This window comes from Myotis daubentonii, chromosome 13, assembly GCF_963259705.1.
Source record: "Myotis daubentonii chromosome 13, mMyoDau2.1, whole genome shotgun sequence".
Classification (NCBI taxonomy): domain Eukaryota; kingdom Metazoa; phylum Chordata; class Mammalia; order Chiroptera; family Vespertilionidae; genus Myotis; species Myotis daubentonii.
The window spans coordinates 37,559,105-37,578,977 of record NC_081852.1 but is presented as its reverse complement, the minus strand read 5'-3'; the positions used below and the strand labels follow the sequence as shown (position 1 = coordinate 37,578,977).

The 19,873-nt window shown below is 41.1% G+C and overlaps 1 protein-coding gene across 8 annotated transcripts in view; it reads right to left on the bottom strand.

Annotated features, from left to right (window-relative positions):
* Window positions 1-5,186: 5,186 nt before the first annotated feature.
* Window positions 5,187-19,873, bottom strand: part of STAMBPL1 (STAM binding protein like 1) — a 50,547-nt gene continuing 35,860 nt past the window's right edge. For 5 of the 8 annotated variants that reach the window (XM_059662764.1, XM_059662762.1, XM_059662763.1 and 2 more), the window contains 8 exons: window positions 19,156-19,231; window positions 17,403-17,498; window positions 14,767-15,124; window positions 13,578-13,702; window positions 11,019-11,156; window positions 7,311-7,423; window positions 6,350-6,449; window positions 5,187-5,512 (listed from right to left, as the gene is read on the bottom strand). In XM_059662764.1, the coding sequence (XP_059518747.1) occupies window positions 5,456-5,512; window positions 6,350-6,449; window positions 7,311-7,423; window positions 11,019-11,156; window positions 13,578-13,702; window positions 14,767-15,124; window positions 17,403-17,498; window positions 19,156-19,231 (1,063 nt within the window). In that variant the 3' untranslated portion in view covers window positions 5,187-5,455. Of the gene's footprint in view, window positions 5,513-6,349; window positions 6,450-7,310; window positions 7,424-9,680; window positions 9,813-11,018; window positions 11,157-13,577; window positions 13,703-14,766; window positions 15,125-17,402; window positions 17,564-19,155; window positions 19,232-19,873 lie in introns of those variants that run through there. The other 3 variants (XM_059662769.1, XM_059662768.1, XR_009448380.1) reach the window with 3 other exon arrangements.

Here is a 19,873-nt window from a genome sequence, read left to right as displayed (position 1 = left end):
AATATATATTAAAAGAAGATATGACTTTAAGTTTATTAGAGGAAATGGATTAAAAAAACCATTAAGAAACATGGTTCTAAAATCTCATCACACATCCGGAGCATCTGTTTCCCTTCTCCAGATCAGTATCTGTCTCTGGAAGATACTAAAGACACAGTTACACCAGAAGGGATGCGACAGATGACAATACTTTCCAAGGACCACAGGAAATCATCATACAAAGGATTTTACACATAACCTCATTTATTTGTTCTTCATAACTGTATGGTGAAAATATTATTGTCATGCTCATTTTATAGATGAAGGAATAGAACTGCCACCTTCAACTTCTATTTTACCCATCTGACCGGGGAGGTGCAAAGATGTATAACAACACCTTTTCTGTCCTTAATGGTCTTTGTCTCAAAGAGCTTTTCCACCCAGGCAGCTTAGCATCATAAGAGGCTTCCTGGCAGGGAGCTACTGGTCCTTCTGTGTGTAGCCACTGCTTGTCCCTGGGAGGGAGGGGTCTCTGTCTATGGCAGCATCTCACTGTAGAGATCTTGGGGCCTAAGATTTAATGCTCGTTTAGTCTAGACATCCAAGCTTCCCTGGTCTGCTCTGGCCTATGGTTTGAGTAAATTAGGATTGATACTACAAATAGTAAGAGCTGGCTACCTGTCATGACCAGATCCTGTACCAAGCCCCCCCCTTTTTTATTGGGCTTGGAGGTGCCCAGGCAAGGCCCAGCTGTGAAGCAAGGCAGGTTGGTGCTAGTACCAGGTCTTGGGCCTTTCATTGATAGGTTTGGGGCATGCTGTCACCAGCAGTAACTTGTTTGAGAGATGTTAGCAAAGTCTCAAGCCCTTTAAATTAGGACCTCATTTTGTCCTACAGCAGCCCAATGGGCTAGGTATTCTTACTGCCTTTCTACAGATGGAGCAACAGAAGCTAGGAGTGGTTAAGGAATATACCTAATGTCATACTTGAGCTTGCTTCCCCACCCATACTCAGCCATTAGGCCAGCATTTCTCAAAGAACAGGCCACACAGGTCAAGCTTAGGAGGGGCTCATTTTAAGCGGTCAGATTCCTGGGCTACACCCAAAGCTGAACTAGAACCTCTGGAGCTGAGGCTAAGGACCTGACTTTTAATCATATTTCTCTGGTGAATCTTTAGCACATCAAAATTCTAGAACCACTGTAACATGCTATGATTGAGGGAAATTTTCCAGCTGCAAATGTATGCTTATCGGGCGAGGAAACTTCAAACCCACTAGACTTAAAGTGAAGGATTTGTGTATAGATACTTGCAACAGACCACTTTCATAGTTTAAGCAAAAGCACCAACCATTCCCATCATCACTTCAGGTTTTACTAAAGTAAAAAGGTCCGTGTACTGCTGTACTTGACGTTTACCACTAGAGGGCGCGAATTCTCTGGTAAAGGAATGGGTGCTTGGCAGTCTCTCAAAGAATCCCAAGCAGGCACGGCCAGAGGCAGAAATCAGGAAAACCAGAAACACCCAATGAATGTGCCTTGGTGAAATGTCCTTTCCTTGCGAGCACCCAGCTGCAGTGCCTGCGCACCTTCTTCCATCATAAACCAGTGACTCCTCCCCTTGATGATATAAGATGCCCAGTGACTTGAAGGGCTGAACAAGTGGCAGTCTCATTGATGAGCCTCGCGTGAATTTCCAGAAGAGATAAAACCGGCAGCGTGTAGACCTGGCTGCTTCCTGAATCTCTTCTCTCCCCTAACAATAGCAAAACAGCCTTCTTCTATGACCATCAATTTTCCCACAATAGGCATCTGCAACCTCCGAGGATGACGTGGTTTTGTAGTAAGACTGACTCACATCACACAGCCTTTGTTGTGAGCAGATAGATGGGAGAAAGTGCTACTAATTTTTTTTTAAAAAGTGAATAATTCTCGGTTGTCAGTGCAGCATCGTTTGTGCAGTCAGCTGAGTGTGAGTCTCTTTAATAGGATTTATGACACAGAGCAGTCTGAGGAATGTAGATTATAGCATAGGGAATATAGTCAATAGTATTGTAAGAACTATGTAGGGGGGCAGGTGGGTGCTTGAAATATTGGGGGACCACTGTGTAAAGGACATCACTGTCTAACCACTATATGGCATGCCTGAAACTAATACAAAATAATATTGAATAGAATAGATAGATAGACGGATAGATAGATAGACGATAGATAGACAGACAAGACTGAGTTAACTAGGAAAACAAGGGGAGAAGCAAAGGGGTTGAGGTTCGGGTAGAGGATGGACTGTGTTCAGGACAGAGGCCCAGAAGTGGGAGAGTGTGCTGCAGATGTGGAACTGGAAGGAGAACCCCCAAAACTGGATCACACATAGACTTTAAAAATGCAACTATGACTTGACTATAATTTTCCAAAGTAGAATTCATAACATTTCCTCTATGAAATGTCTGTCTTGAAATCAGACACCAATTACAAGCAATTAGGGAAATTTCCAGTGAGAAATTTGGTATCTCTGATTCATTTGCCATTCTCAAGCATTTCATCTTGCAGGTTAAATTCTTTATCTCATTTTCAGAAATGCATCTGGGAAATGAACATTCAAACACTACCTCTCATTCATATTTGTTTCTGATAGCTACAGCTATTCTAGAATGTTCTTTGTGTAGTCACTTCATGCTCCTTAAAGACTAAAGGGAATAGAAATGATTACGACTCTCCTGATTAGGTCTGTAAACATATGCTACCTTCAAGGACAGCCACTGGTAGAACAAGCTCCTACAGTGTAGTTAATACAGTTTTTCAGAGACCTCAAGTTCACTGTTCTTAAGCAGATTTCCTGGTCTTGGAGAAAAATGTGTGGCACTGTAGACACACCAAATCAAAAGATATTCTTTTCATATTCTTAGATCATGCTTTCTATTTCGTCCCCTCCGTATCTAGTTTGAGCCTCATTCCTCTGTCCTTTCGTTGTATCAATTATTTTCTCCCCTCCTTAGATCTCTCTGCATATTCTACAGCCTGAAACTCCTTAAGAAATGGCCTAAAATCATTTAATTTCATTCTTTTTTTTACAAAAATGGCTTCATCTACTCAGCAAAAAATATATTACGCAGGTGAATCCTATCCTACACATTTAGAACGAACCCTTGTTCTTAAAAAAGGTTTGTGATTTCAGGTATATGTTCCAAAGTAGTCAGTCTTCTCCCTTCCAAATGCGTAAGCCTTGAGTTCAGTGGAAAGCAGAGTAGTATTTTAGAGTGCTGTTACTGGGGGCTCTTGCTGTTCATTCTCTCTTTTGTTTTTCTAATCCTACCCAGTCAAAAGAGTTGACCATCCCTGATAAAATAAAGTTCTGCCTCTGCACACAGTTCCAATGTGCAGAAGGCCTAGGACCGGAGTTCCACAACAATCAGAGCGTCATGAGAGTGGGCTGCAGCACTCTTCGGCATCTTCACCAACTCTGATTTGACTGTCAAAAATTTGACTTAAAAGAACTTCATAACATATCGCTCTAAATCACAATGAGATACCACTTCACACCTAAGAGCACTATCATTTTTTTAAAAAATAGTGCTGTTGTAGATGTGGAGAAATGGAAACCCTTATATATTGTGTAAAATGGTTCAGCTGCTGTGGGAAACACGTTGGCATAAAAAAGTTAACATACGGTTACACATGACCCTGCAATTCTATTCCTAAATATATACCCAAAAGGATTAAAAACAGATACTGAAACAAGTACATTACACACATGTTCATAGCAGCACTATTCACAAGAGCCAAAAGGTAAAATCAGCACACACCTCCATCCCTCGATGAATTGTGTATAACAAATTGTGTATATACATACAATGGGGTATTACTGAGCCCTAAAAAAACAAAACAAAGTGCTGACGATACATGGTACAGTGTGGATGAACATTCAAAAAAGTTACATTTGAGTGAAAGAAGCTAGATGCAAAAATTCACATATTGTATGGTTCCAGTTATAGGAAATATCCAGAATAGATAAATCCATAGAGACAGAATGCGGATTGGTTACCAATGGCTGGGAAAAGTGGTGGTTACACAACATTGTGAATATCTTAAATGTCACTGAATTTTATCTTCTGTGAATTTCACCTCAGTAAGTTATTTTTCTAATGAAACAAATTAAAAATGATGTATTTCCCTAGGCAAAACTTGGATAGGTAACACATTTTATTGCTGACAGGAGACTGGTAAATCAATAACACACACACTTCATTTCTGTTGGTAAGGAAACCTTGCCTAAAGTCAGGAATAGAACAAATGTCAGCCAGTTGCTTGTTTTCTTTTTCTTATTCATCAGCCTTTATATGAGCAGGAAACATAATGGAGCTTATTTCTTGAGCAATCTGTAAATGCTTTTCCCTCTGCAAAAGCTGTGGAGGAATTTTCAGCATCTTCTTCAGACTCAAGATTGCAGATTCACCATCATTCCACTGTTACATCCAGGACCCAGCCAGACAGTGACTAATTTGAGTAAACAATTTTAAGGTTTCACAGTCAATGTCTTGTATGCCAACCACAGCTTTCCCAGCCTTCGCTCTCCTCCTGGCTTTATATCTGAGTTGCCTACATGACCTTGTTTGCATGTACTAGCGCCCACCAGGAAGTTCAATGATTTCTGTTTTATAAAGAGGGGTATTCCCTGCACTCTGTGTGTGGACAAGGTAGCATTCCTACCCCACTGGTCTACTCCCTAATACTAGGACTGTGCCACCCAGATTCTGCTCCGGTTCTCACGCATGAAGAGCCTGCTATGGGTAGCTCAGTGGCTTGTTTCTTCCTTATGACAACTGTGGACCTGGAAGTTTCAGATCCTAGACTATAGAACTAGAGTGTGGCTTGCTCTATGCATGGGGCTTTGAGTCTACGGACACCACCAGCTAAGGGCAAATTAACTTTGCATGTCCAGCTCCATAGACAACCCACTCTTCCCTGAATGCTGTTATCCTCAATTTCTTAGCATATGAAACCCATATACAGCCACATTTCTTCTCACATATGGGATCAGCTCATCTCCTAGCACAGGGAAAGGTTGTGGAAGCAGATGGCCTGGCTTGGAGACCACCTGCTACTCAGAATTCCTTGTTTGGGATTATATTTCATAGGAATGAGAAAAAATACAGAAAAACATCTAATGCTCTGAAAACATATGCAGAGACCTCTTTAAATACTGGTCATATTATAGTTTGCAGCATAATTTATTATCTGGTCATAGTAGTTGGGTCCATTAATGGATATATTGATTTAACATCATTGTGACCACTCTTGAGACAGAGCAACCCAAAAAGAAAACTTCCAAATGCACAAGAGCAATAAATATCAAACTTTCTGGTCTAAAATGTATAAATATAAAATATCAGTCACTTCTGGAAACATCTTAAGAAAATCCAGGGACCACATGTCCATGGGCAGGTATCTGGTGGTGATGGTGCTAATCTTCAGAACATATCACCTCAGATCCAGCACGATTATTTTTATGTCTTTTACCAACACATGTTTGCATACCTAGGAGAGAAAAAATTGTCTTTAGATCATAATGTTAACAAAATTCTCTTTAGAGGGAATATGAATTTCCTAATTTAAAAATGTTCCTAATTTGAAAAAAATATTTCCAATAAGAACAAATGTAATCATGTGTAACCATTTTCAACAAAAAGAAAATATTTACAGAGGCTGCCAAGTAATTTTTATTTTAAATAAATATTAACTTCAAACTAATGTTTCTCAGATGTTACCGCCAGAGAACCACCAAGGAATCAGTTAGAAAGAAAAGCTGTAGCCAGATAATGTTTCTTTTGGGCTATACAACGATAACTAAGAAGTTACTGCTATGAAAAAAAAATTACATTATGTGGAAATAATTCATGAGACATTCGATATCATTTTATTTAAGAATTGTTTGCTTACTTGGAATATGAAGAAAACTGTATTTAAGTATCACACAGATTCATAAACGGAAAGGTGACATGGGCTAGTAAGTAAAATAATAGTCAGGACAAATTACAAAGAATAATTAATGCTCTAGATAAGAAAACTCCAAACTAAGTACTACAATGTTTTATCCCATATTATACTACTAAAAAAAGTGAGGAGGTAAAAAAGTAAATATCTGTGCCTGTTCGACATGGTTCAGTGGTTGACCTTTGACCTATGAACCAGGAGGCCACAGTTCGATTCCTGGTCAGGGCACACGCCCAGGTTGCGGGCTCGATCCCCAGTGTGGGGCGTGCAGGAGGCAGCCGATCAATGATTCTCTCTCATCATCGATGTTTCTCTCTCTCCCTCTCTGAAATCAATAAAAATATATTGTTTAAAATCAAATATCCAACAGTGTCTACTCACGCTGAACAGCCTTGGTTCCTTGGTGTGCGGATGAAAGCCCTTCTTCTTACAGGTGGAGACCTCGAGCATGCCAGCACTGGTGAGCCGGAAGATGCCAGTGCTGAGTTTCAGGGTGAAGGAAAGGTACAAAAATTAAGGATCGTCTGGGCTTTCCTGATGCTTTATTTGAATGGCACAAGCATATTCCTCAAATGGGAAGGAGGAAGGCACCACAAACTAGGAATTCCACGGTGACTTTTTGAACCAATCTTACGATGACTGGCCTAGAAGTGAGAAACACTGGAGGGGCCAGTGCGAACTCCAAACACCTGCAAGATTGTCCCAGGCAAGAGGCAGCTGACCTGCTGGGGAGACCACAACGGAAACACGGAGGCCTCCCTGGAGGAGACTGTGGGTGGCAGATGCTAAGCCCTTTACGTAGACTGTCATCTTGAGTTTCATGCTCACATCAACCTGTGATGGGCAGGTGTCAGGGATGAAATGGCCCAGCCTCACGGTGGTCAGACATCCTGCTAAACACACCAATTGAGGGTGGAGACTGGATTCCTATATAACTTGACATGAGTCCTGTGCTTATAATCACTCTATAATAATAGTCGTCTCCCAAACCTAGAAAGGTTTTGGAGGTAATTAAATGAAGGCTGGACATTTTCCTACAACAGGAAATAACACAGGAGAACTAACATCTCAAATGATAAACTGGAATGATAACATCCAATTTATTTATCCACTTCAAGGTCATGTTAACTGGAGAAAGAGAACCAGCAATTCTCCCACTGAAAAGGACCTTGAAAAGCAAGACTCTAGAGCTAAAGAGACATGGGAACTGGCTGCCACCAATCTTTTCCCTCAAGGGCATGGTGTGTCTGCCTTTTGGAGGGGACACACTTGAACCCAGCAGCCCCAGTCCCAGCCTCACTGGAGCCCCTCCACTTACAGGTACAGGTACTCATTCACTTACTCGTTATGCTTTGGTGAACACACAATGGCAATCGCCTCTGGCAACATGAGCTGATAGGAACAGTGAGTATGAAGATCGACACTGGATAAGAAAGCCGTTTGGGTTGGATGTGTCTACGGAAAGAGAAGAGGACCATCTTATGGGGTAGCTGAGTCTTAGCCAAGGCCACAGACCATGGGAAGAGAAAACTCTAGTTATTTGCTATTTCTTTTTCACCATCATTAACCAGATATAAACTTCTTAAAGTGTCTGCTGACATATACCTTCCCTGTTTGCACCTTTGGAAAAACTATGACTTTGAGAAGAGTTTCTTGGGTGTGTTCATGTCCGTTCTGCTTATTGGAAAAGACAGAACTGGAAATGAATCATCACAACTGATCTAAGGAGACACCTCTATTATTATCTCACTTTTCCACACAGGGATCCCGAGGTTCCTTTAAGTAATTTGCCTGTGGTCACACAGCTGGTCAGGAGGAGAGCTGTGGCTGGAAACCCAGAGGTACTTTACACAAAACCCTGGACACAAAAGGAACGTTTTCAATGAATTCCCCACATGGTGGCTGTTACCCCTATGTGGATCGCCATTCCCGACCAATGGGAGAACGGAACTCTTCAGGTTGTTCAAGGTGTTTGGGACTCATCTTGCACAGCCAATAAATATGCACATGACGAGAAGGAAGAGATTAAAAAGTAAAGGAATTATCTTCCAGATTTGGGGCTTATATACACACGTATTTATGAGAGACAAATCAGAGGTTCATACTTGGATATGAAAAACCCATGCAGCCACAATGATTTTAAAATTCACAGTCAACCCAATTACCCTCAACAAAGGAATGTGACCATTTACATCATGAAACCCAGGACCTTGGCATGCACTGCCTGGGTCTGGCCTCCTCCACTAGCTGTAGAACAGCGAGGAGATTCCTTAACTTCCCCATGCCCATTTCCTCGACACTAACACAAGGCTAATCTTTTCTTCATGGGATTATGAAAATTAAATGAGACAATCCATGTGAAATGCTTAGCACAGCCACTAGCACATAGAAAGGAATCAAAACCATTCGCTGGCGTTCATTTAACGTTGTCATCACTAACGGGCATGGGCTCATAGAAACAGCTTCATGCCATTATGTAGAACAATAGCTTGTTCAAGAGATGTAAGATTTAAAAATTCCTTTCTACTTTATTTACTAGAATGAAGATAAAAATCCATTCATATCAATTTACAGAAAGAGACATGTTCTGCAAAGAAAAAAGTAACTCTTGGTCTGCAAAGACGGAGATCAACGGAGGAATGGAAATTACCTCATTTTTTAAAACCCAAATCTTTAGTGAAGGCATGGGTGGGAGGGCCTGACTGTTACCTGTCTCAGTGAAAACCTTCCCTTGACACAGAGAGCCATCGAGGCCTCGGTGAGAAAGTGAGACGTGTTCAGAGGAACTCCAGGGCTCCGGAGGCAGCGAGCAGGCTGTCAAGTAGACCAGTCACTCCGCCTGTCCTTTTCGTTCCAAACTGAATGCACATAAGGCATTCTGAGCCCTTTGCTGCTGCCAGGAGGAATCACTTCTACTCCATGAGGACAACTGACCCATGGGAGAATGGTGCTTCCCTTCCCCACCTTTTTTATGGAAAAAAAATGATGACGATGATGGTAACAATAGCAGCAGATGTCAATTATTGCAATTGAACGAATGGCTTTTCATGAATTATCTCATTTAATTCTCACAACAACAAGATGAGAGAAGTGTTATCATTACCCCCATTTTACAAATGAGGAAACCGAGCTAAGCAGAAGAGTTAATAACACACTGAAGGTCATACAGCTCATTAAGCTGAAAAGTCTAAACTCAACTCCAGATCGGTCTGATTCCAATTCAGCCCTTCTTTCCTGTGACCAATTTACATCTGAAAAAAAAAAAAGTTAGCTGGAGAATTTGTTCCTATCATTGTGCCAATAAAAATCTTCACAAAAAGTCATTACAATCACTGAAGTTTAGACATATAGCATTTTAGTGTTTTCACTGAACTGTAAAAATTGGTATAGTGAACTAAACAAAAAGCAAAATCCTAGAATTATGCCAAATCCATCATGTAAATGACCCAATTTCATTATTGCATACATTAGATACCTAGGACATCAGGGAAAAACTCTGATTTCTAATTAGGGAAATGTTTTGTAAGATAAACTAGCATTGACTTTTCGATGTAAGCAAATTTAATGGGCTGTCATTCTTCCTAAGTTTATGTTACAATTTATTTGCTACAATTTTTTTTTGCTTTAAAATACTTTTTTGTTACAGAAAATCACATTAAATAATCCCTTAAATTCAGCAATTTCTAAGCAAACAGTAAGGCACATTACTTACTGTTAAGTAAAACAAATAGACATAGGGAATGTTTTGCAAACTCTTCATTATAAATAATCTCTTGTATTTGAGAGGCAGTTTATACCTTCACAAGGCTTTCAACCTGGCATCTTGCTTACAGCTCACACAAATCTGGTGAGGGAGAGAGGGTTTACATTAGCCCCATCTGGCCCGTGAGAGAACCTGGAAGCAAGGAGGTTAAGAGTCCTGACCAAGGGCACATGGAAATTTACAGGTGAATTCTCCTCTCCTCTCTTGAATTACAGAACACCAAATGTTCTGTGACATTGTGGGTGCGGATGTGTGTAGGTGTGTGTGTGTGTGTGTGTGTGTGTCCTGCCCCTGTTCAGTACTTCTCTATAAAGCAAGTAAAAAATGGTCACATCATTCGTCAGGGGCTCTTGAAGGTCCCAGGATGTGCCCTGGAAATCTGGGCTGGGACCCCCTAACGGCAGGATGACTTGTCCCTACCCCAGGCCCAGATGTGTGAGACTGAATGGAAAAATATCCCCCGAGAGATTACACTCAGGATAGAAAAGTAGAGTATTAGCACCAAAACCAACAACTGCAATTTTCTGAGTCCCTAGAAAAACGTGCTAAGGAATTCCCTGACATCATCACATCTAACACTCACCATCACCTTAGGTCAGTTATTCTGATCCTTGTTTCATGGATGGGAAAGCTGATACTCAGACTGCGTTAGTAACTTGCCAATGAACTCTTAGCAGAGCTGAAATTTAAACTCACATCTTTTCATTCCTAAGCCCATTCTTGTTCCTGCGATGGCCTGGTGAATGGTAGGAACAAGTATTTTCAGCCCCTTCCTTTTGGCCCTAATCTGTGGCTTGTGTATACAGTCTATACATCATTGGCCTGCAGGGGAGGTACAATGGAATATATGGTCCCTACTTAATATGTACAAAAACCTGTTTAAAAGAAACATTTTCCAACATTTTCTTAAAGGGAAAGGGAACATTAATAATTGTCTAGACAAATTAGTTAAACATCTCACTAGGCCTCCATTCTGCTCTGTAAAAATCATCGAAACTAGTCAATAATTTCCAGACGTCTCTCTCTCTCTTTTAACCTGGTAGAAAAAAGCACAATATAACCCTCGCCAGGTTCAGAGTTGACAGATTTAGACTTAACATTGAAGAAAATGCTTTGATGTGATGACATTTATTGGACTTGAAAAATATTGAAAGGCTGGGACTATTTAGATTAAGCTGAATTTCCTCAAGGAGGAAAATAACAACAACAACAACAACAACAACACACACACACACACACACACACACACACACACACACACAACTGAGACCCAGAGGGCAAACGTACATGGATCCATCCCAGAGTGAGGAGGCCGTGCTGATCCTGAACACTGAATAATTCCTCCACGTTCTCCACGTCGCAATAGTCTGGGCCTGCAGACTGCTTTGGCACGATGATGTGGGTAATGGTAAATTCGTTGTGCATCTGAAAAACAATTAGCAAAAAGGTATCATCTACTGGCAGAGGAATAAAAAGAAAAGACCTGGCAGAAAAAAATTCATATAGTCCTGAATTTTCTGCCCCACAACTTGCATCATCTTCCCCACTCCCCACTCCTCCCCCAATCACAATTCAAAAACAAAGTACAGGTACTGAACTAGGAAATGAATTGCTTGCCCAAAATGTGAGTCAGCAGTTTGGAGCTTGAAAGCCATTTTCACAATAGAAAATGTACCATAAATAGGTATTAGCATCCTAGACCAGTGATGGCGAACCTTTTGAGCTCAGCGTGTCAGCATTTTGAAAAACCCTAACTTAACTCTGGTGCCGTGTCACATATAGACTTTTTTGATATTTGCAACCATAGTAAAACAAAGACTTATATTTTTGATATTTATTTTATATATTTAAATACCATTTAACAAAGAAAAATCAACCAAAAAAATGTGTCATAGGTTCGCCATCACTGTCCTAGACTGATCTATGGCAGTTTAGTTAATAAATAATGTTTGGATATATTACATCTATAATGGGAATATCAGAACAAAATAATAGTGGGTTTATTTGGAGGGAGGAACTAGTTCCATACCTTTGTGTTGTTACTAGAGGACATTTCTAAGGCTTTCCGAGGTTGATGGTCTTGTTTTTAATTATATTGGATTTCACTTCCTGACTTACGATTTTCTTCTACTATTGGGAGACTCGCTGAGAGTTTCCATAATTAGGTTATCTTTTGGATTTGCAATTAGATCAAGAGTAAGTTAAAATAAATTACCCGCCTCCAGTATAAGATAAGAGTTGCAAGGAAGAGGGTTATAAAAAGGTGGCAGGAACCTCAGTAAGAGCTATTATGCCGTGTTTAGCTGTCCATCCCTCCACAGCACTCCTTCTTTGAGCTCAGAAGCCATAGACTTCTCTCTAGTCTTAGGGTTTCCCTGAAAACTGGCCACTCTTCCTCCAGCCTTCATTACAGCTTTTCCCTCCATCCCAGTCCCTCGTTCACGGCTCACTTTATGTATTCTTCCGGCTTGGGGTCAGCATCACTTCTTAGACTCTCCCAGACGAGGTCAGTTTCCTAGTTACACATACTCTTGATCCTGCACTTCCACTGAGAGCACCCAGCCCCATTTCTAATTAATCATCTGTCTCAGTCTTTGCAAGCGTCATGTAGCAAGGACTGTGGCTGTTGTAGGCTACCGAATGCCAACACCTAGCACAGTGTCTGGCACATATTTGTCTGATGAGGGAAGGAAGGAAGGAAGGAAGGAAGGAAGGAAGGAAGGAAGGAAGGAAGGAAAGATGGAAGGAAGGAAGGAATGAAGGAAGGAAGGAAGGAAGGAAGGAAGGAAGGAAGGGAACTTAGTACAACACATGGTCCTGGGAGGAAGCATCCACAGCACACTGCCCCCTGAAGGGCAAATAAGGTGACCAAGATGGCTGGTCGTTCTGCTGTGCTTGCCACCTGCGCTTCCTTTCTCCTAGGAAAGGGGAGGATGGAACACTGGAATGCTGTAGGAGAATGTGTACTGGAGAATAAAACAGAGCATGTATTCAATTACACAACAGTTCTTACGCTGAATGTTTAGGGCTGAAAATGTCCCTGTGCCCAGACATAGAAACTTATACCCAAGGAGACTATGAAAGGCCACTTCCAAAAATATATTATTCATCTTTCTTGCAAGTAAGAAATTAATTTCATCTCCTCTCTTTTATTTCCTTCTATGTTGACATTGTCTTTCATCACATATTTCAGATAAAATCTTCCATACTTAAATAGGGCCTGTGCCATAAGATTTCGTTTGTTGAAACTGTTGCCTTGAAGGAAACCACAAAGCCCTAGTTGTACTGCACGCATATCTGACAAAGTGGTGGCAAGGCGATACCTCCCACGGATAAAAGCAGGCAGAGTTAATTATATAAATGTATGTGAAACTAACAATCGCAACAAAAATCTGTCTTAGAAAATTAGATGGTTCTGAAAATCCGAAGACCTGAAATTTTACCATCCATGTTCTAGAACAGGGGTTCTCAACCTGTGGGCCGCGACCCCTTTGGGGGTCGAACGACCCTTTCACAGGGGTCGCCTAAGACCATCGGAAAACACATATATAATTACATATTGTTTTTGTGATTAATCACTATGCTTTAATGATGTTCCATTTGTAACAATGAAATTGGGGTCACCACAACATGAGGAACTGTATTAAAGGGTCGCGCATTAGGAAGGTTGAGAACCACTGTTCTAGAAGGATAGTTCATGAATAAGGACAGTAGTTTTATGAAATTAATCTCTGAAAAGTTAGTAATATTTGCAGCTCATAGGATGCTATATTCCGCTCTGCTTATCACAAGAACATCAGCGCTTTGGAAAGTTTCCTGTGCAGAGACATGAAGCAAGGACCATACCAGTTTTCCACAGAGTATTCCACAGGTTTCTATTCCTCTCGCTGTATTAGATTCTGCCAGCAGCAGAAATCTGTGGCAAAGATCTCTTGATAAAACTACACATCGCAGTCCTTCAACCACTAAATCTGAGAAACAGAAAAGGGAGAAGAAGCTAAAAAAACCCAAATCTTACAGCCCATCCTTCAAAACAGTTTTTGGTGAGTGACTGCAAATAAGTATGAATATCAAACATTAAATGATTGGATGCTCCACTTTCCATGTGTTAGTTTAAAACTCTTAGAAGTAAACAGTGACTAGAAGGAAGGTAAGAGTCCCTAAACTTATAAATAGGTGGCAAAGTGCAAGCACTTTTACATTTCATGCCCCAGATCAACTATTTGCACGGAAGCATGAGTTTTGTTCTGGCTCAAAACCAATGTACTGTTAAGTCACAGGCTACACAGACGACACCTTGCATCCTGTAAGACACAGAATGGATACTCTTTATTGTGTTTCCCATATGTTTTTTATATCTTTATGAAAGTTGGTGGTAAGTAAAAAGATGGTGTTTTCAGAAATAATGAGCAGCAGCTCAATTTATACACTGGTTGTCTACCATGACATTTCAAAAATAAATAGAAACACAAACTCAATCAGTGTCTGCTGGGAAGAACTCCTCATTTGCTTCTGAAAACTTGCCAGTACAGACATGGCAGCACCCAGCAACATTAACTGTTGGCAGAAACCCATAATCCATCTGGAGGCTAACGCCCTATGTGCACGAGATCTTCCTGGCCTAGGGCAAGGCTAACCATTTACATTCAAACTGCCAAGCAAAGTTCTGGACAAACAAGTTTCTCAACAGCTTTCATCCCCAGCATACAGTGTTTAAGATGCACGTGTTTCTTTGATAAGATACATGAAAGAAAAAAAATAATGCTTGGAATTCTTCTCTTTTATACTCTCTGTACCGTGACCGAATACAGCCCCATGTATTTGAGTCTCTGCTCTTTCAGGGGCAAATCCTGAATTTTCAGGTTCCATAGAGTACAAGCCACATGGTACAGAAGGATTAGCTCTGTCTACGCATACGTAGATGGAGGGGGTCCTACCACAATTGCTAACGAAATGAGGACCCTCCCAGATGTTCCAGAAGTACGGTCCCGTTAGAAGAGATTCAATGTCTTACAGGGGCCCATTTCACACTTACTCTGAACGGCACTGAGGGTAGCAGCTGGCTTTAAGGCCCTGTTGACCGGAGGAGAGTGGCTGGCGTAATTGGTGGCATCACTTTTATTGGGTTGGTCGGCAAATACGTTCAGCAGGGAATTGTTCTGGTGTTTGGGAAAGCAGGACAAGGCGCTGCCATCAATCTGCTCCGACAGCGCTGGGGTTTCCTGGCTTCGCATCTGACCTCGGGCTAATTCTTGCTTCTTGAGTTGATCTTCGAAAAACAGAAACTGCTCCGTTTCCAGCTGCTGCTGGCGCATCTGAGCGATTCGCTTCCTTTCGGCCTCTATCAATCGCTGATGCTCCAGTTTTTTGAGAAATTCGGCTCTATATTTGTTCTTAAAAGAAATGTGATTGCCAGAGCAAAAGGTTAGTTTCCAAGGCAAGAACATCACCCTGGGATTAGACATTCAATCTTCCAGCAGACAGAGACGCATCGCAATACTGCCATCTGTCCGTTAGGACACTCGTGTGACAGTGAGGAGAATATATAACGTCGTAGCCAAAGCCCCTTAACCTGATTTGGGCAGCAGTTCTAAATCCACTCATATATTTTACCAGAGACAGGCCATGGCAGTCAACTTCCCGCCATTCCCCTGTGCTTTTAAATATTAGAGAGTCAAGGTCAGGATGCTTTGCTCAGCTGCCTTAGAAAACCCTGAGGGACAAAGTATCTCAGAAGTGGTTATATCACCCCAGACTGCAGTGGCTAATATAGGAACCACTAGCCATAGGTGGCTATTTCAATTTAAATATATTAAAATGAAATGAAATTAGAAATGCAATTCCTCAGTCCTGCTAGGAATTAAGTACCATGTGGCTAGTGTCTCCCTCGCCAGCGAGTTCCACAGAGCACTCCCATCATCGCAGGCCGTGCTGTGGGGCAGGCTGCCCTAGAACCCTTTGCACGTGACTCCAGGAATCACACTGCTGGAACTTTATAGAGAAGGGGGATCAATAAGAAACGGTTCTCAAAATGCGGTCCAATCGTCTCTAGTACAACAAACCTGCACTTTGGTTTAAAATGAAGATTCCCAAGTTCCTGTCTTATCAAAAATACCTAGGTACTCGTAGGTAAGAATATAATTTTTAAGAAGAAGTTCCCCCAAATAATTGTGGAAATAGACTTTGGGAGCTACTGTAAGGTAGTTGGGTGGGGGGAGGGCACAGCTTACAGCCCCACATAGAAACCATATCCTTGTTATGGGGCAGATTTGGATTCAGCAGGCTTGGGTGGGGCCGAAGATTCTGCATTTCTGACTGCTCCTAGGTAATACTGGTGCTGCCTGCAGCCAGGGCTCACCGGTGAGTCTGTTCATCTCTCCTAGGCATAAAGGAGATTTCTCCATGTCATACACGTGGGATGCTGCTACTGTGGACTGTGAAGTCAGACCGTGCAACAGCTGCTGAGGCTGTTTCCCCCAAGGAAATCTGGAGGGGACAACCAGACGCATTGCTGACTATGGAAGGGAGACTGAACTGGGCTTTTTTCCCCTTGCTGTTGCTTTGTCTGAGCCTCCAGAATCCATGTTATCTTTCATAGTTCAAATCCAATCAAGTCATCAATATCCACACCTGCAGGAATCTTCTGATTTCAACATTTTCTCTGTCACTTAGTCAAAAACATCACTCAAGCCCTAATAGGTGTGGCTCAGTGGATAGAGCGTCGGCCTGCAGACTGAAGGGTCCCAGGTTCGATTCCGGTCAAGGGCATCTACCTTGATTGCGGGCAAATCCCCAGTAGGAGGTGTGCAGGAGGCAGCTGATCAATGTTTCTCTCTCATCGATGTTTCTAACTCTCTATCTCTCTCCCTTCCTCTCTGTAAAAAATCAATAAAATATATTTTTTAAAAAACACACATTACTCAAACCTCACCTCTGGCTATGCTCAAAGAATGTAGGGAAGTTCTGTGACCGTGTTCAGACTAACTGAAGTGAGAGTCAGCAAAGGTGATGACTCCCAGAGCACGTAAATACACGAACAGAAAAGGCAAAACAATCTTTATAAGAAAGCTGAAAACATCAAGGATTCATGTTTTCAACCTGAGTCTCCTATAAACTGGCCAATGTCTTCTTTCAAAGCCTTTCAGTCTCATTATCATTTTCACTCTTTATTTAATAAGAACCCAGATGCCATCACCCCTTGGTGATATGATTATATTTCACTCATACAATTATAATTCTACCTCAGTGAAGTGCTGACTGCAATATATAAGAATCTAATTCACATTTCCAAGGTCTACAAATTAGACACATCAGAAACTATATACTTGCTCTCTCTAGCACCTATTACCTCCATTCATCATCAAAGAGCAGTCAGCTGGCTCAAGGTTACATTGGCAAGAGTTGATCAAAAAGCTCTTTTAAAATCTCTGTAGGAAATCTATTTTCTAATGCATCACTTTATTAGATGTTGGAGGGAAATGAAAATACCACATCTTTGGTGCAAGTGCTTAACCCGGAAATCAACATGAATTTTTTATTGGTGTTACATCACTACATCTTTAATTTTTAATCAAATGCATATGACATTTAAAAACTAATATAAAAATTGAAATTAAAAATATATTTGCATAGAAAAGGCATGAAATGCATGTACCAATTTATTGGACTTACTTTGCTTTGCAGATGGTCTTGGTATTCTATGTTATATTTCTTTAAAAGGTCCTTTTTCAATTCATCTGTCCTTGGAAATGCGATCTCCTTCAGTTTCTTTAAAAAATATATATATACATATTGATTAGTGGGGTTTTCAGTATAGTCTTTCAGATCATCAACTGAGAAAGAAAAACAGCTGTAATGTGAATTAGAAATCAAAACACAAGTAACCAAAAATGGTGGTGGAAAATAAATCTCTTTTCCAGGCTCCAAAATGTAACTTCTCAGTAGGGGAGGGGAGAAATGGTCCCCTCTGCAGTGCTTATCTGCATTTTGTTTGGATAGAGACCCCATCTTGAGGCAGTGGGTTTGCAACTTCACATTCCACAGTATGTAAAGATACGTAATCATACTCAAAAGGCACACTTAAGAACATGGTAGATAAGTGCTCCTCGGTTTGACAGACTATCAAATGCACTGAGGAACTCTCCATAAAATTCAGATTCCCAGGCCTAAACCCAGATTTACCGAAGCCACATCTTTATTGGAAAGGAAAGGGTTGGGGAATCTGGATCTCAAACAACTTCCCCGTGACTCTAAACGGCTGAGAAATCTGCATAGTCCAAGCACAATCCCCCACCCCTCTCTTTAGAGATGAGGAAACAAAAGCCTACAGAAATTAAAAGGCTTGTCCCCTATGACTAGAATTCGGACTCCAGGCTCTCCCACTAAACTTCTGTTCTCATAATCTTTTGCCATCCATCCATCCATCCATCCATCCGGCATAAAGACATGCTTTTGAAGAATTTTGCCTACAAGCACAAACAAGAATAACCCCAAATTAGAGTAAATGAGTCACATTGGCAGCCTGGGAACTTGGTTTCCGAACAGAACCCTCTGAGGTTGAATGAACAACAGAATTGAGGGAAATGTTACACAATAGCATGGAAATGAATGACCCTTCAGATAAGTATGCAAAGAAAAATTTTAAAATAGTGATGACCATTTGACAAAATTTGGGTTCTGCTTACAGGCAGCCTCAGGCTCTATGTAACTGGTAAGAGAGCCTTTATTCCACTATCTGGTAAAATACCTTTGGAGAGTTATTTCACATTTCATGCTGTGATTGGCTTTGTCTACATTGTTTATCTTCCTTCATATAAAAGCAACCCAAACTGTTTAAGACTAATACATGAAAAAGATATTTTAAATGTCACTTTAAAAAGATTCATTCTCAGGTAAAGATATTTGAAACTATGTATGTTATAAATGTTGATGAGGAATAAATACATTTCAACAATCTGCCTTTTCCTTGAGAATATTTCAGGCTACCCCCTAAACTCTTTATTACCTATTAGGCTAGCACCTTAATACTCAATGCTTTTCAAAGTTTGGGGGTGCAGGACTGCATGGAATAATTACACCCAGCCAGACTGTCTCAAGTACGGAGAAATGGATAGCCATTCTGTCAATCTCTGGGAGAAACAGTGAAATAATTTCTTCTTCACGCCATAAAGTGCTTGAGCACATTCTTGATCTGTCTCTTTTCTTCCCCTTCCCTCCACTTCAGTTTCAATTAGACACCCCACACTGGCTCAGAAATGATGATTAAAGGTCAAAGAAGAAATCGAAACATCATGGCTAATGGAATGAATCTTGGTGCTTAAACTCTCAAGAGGATGAGTCAGAGGAGGAAAGGAAGGGGGTGTGAACCAGTAATGGATACTTGAGGGACATCTGATGCCGCAGGGGAGAATCGACCCCACCATACCTTCATAATGTCCTGCTTTTCGGGGACTGCACATTGCTGGTAATCTCGATGGCTGGGAAGCTTTTCTACGAACAAGCTAGAGAAGGAGAAAGCACGCCTCAGCATTATCTGACAGAAAAAAGATCAATGATCACTTTACTATGAGAAAGAGCCTCCCTTTCAAAAAGGACATGCTAACTAAAATATTATTTAACCTATATTCATTTCACCTGCCTAATGGCACTGAGTATGATTTTGGCTTCACGGGAGTGTTAAGCTCAGTAAACTAAGCCCTGAGGTTAAGAGGGTCAGGATGATCCCTAAATAGACCAGGTCACTTGGTCTTTCTCGGAGTTCTGGCTACTTAATCCCACCACAGCACCATCATACTTACGTGTGAAGCTGGCAACACAGAGCATCACGTAAAAATGTAAGAGTTTGGAAAGATCGATGTAATCCCTTCTCATGATTGGAAAAGACCCAAAAGACAACTGGTGATTCCGGAGTGTCATGGTGGATATATCAAAAACTCTTTACTGAAAATTTGTAACCGAGAGAAATAACAGCTAGAATCCCTAGTGGATTAGGGGCTACTTAGGAGGTCATTATTTTTCTTGTTCCTTTTTGAGGAGGAACCAGGGACAGCAGAAGTAAAGGCAAATCCTTAAAGCCAACCAGGTACATCACTTCCAGATACAGGAAACTACAAGTAATGCTTCCACGAGATAGCGTTTCCATT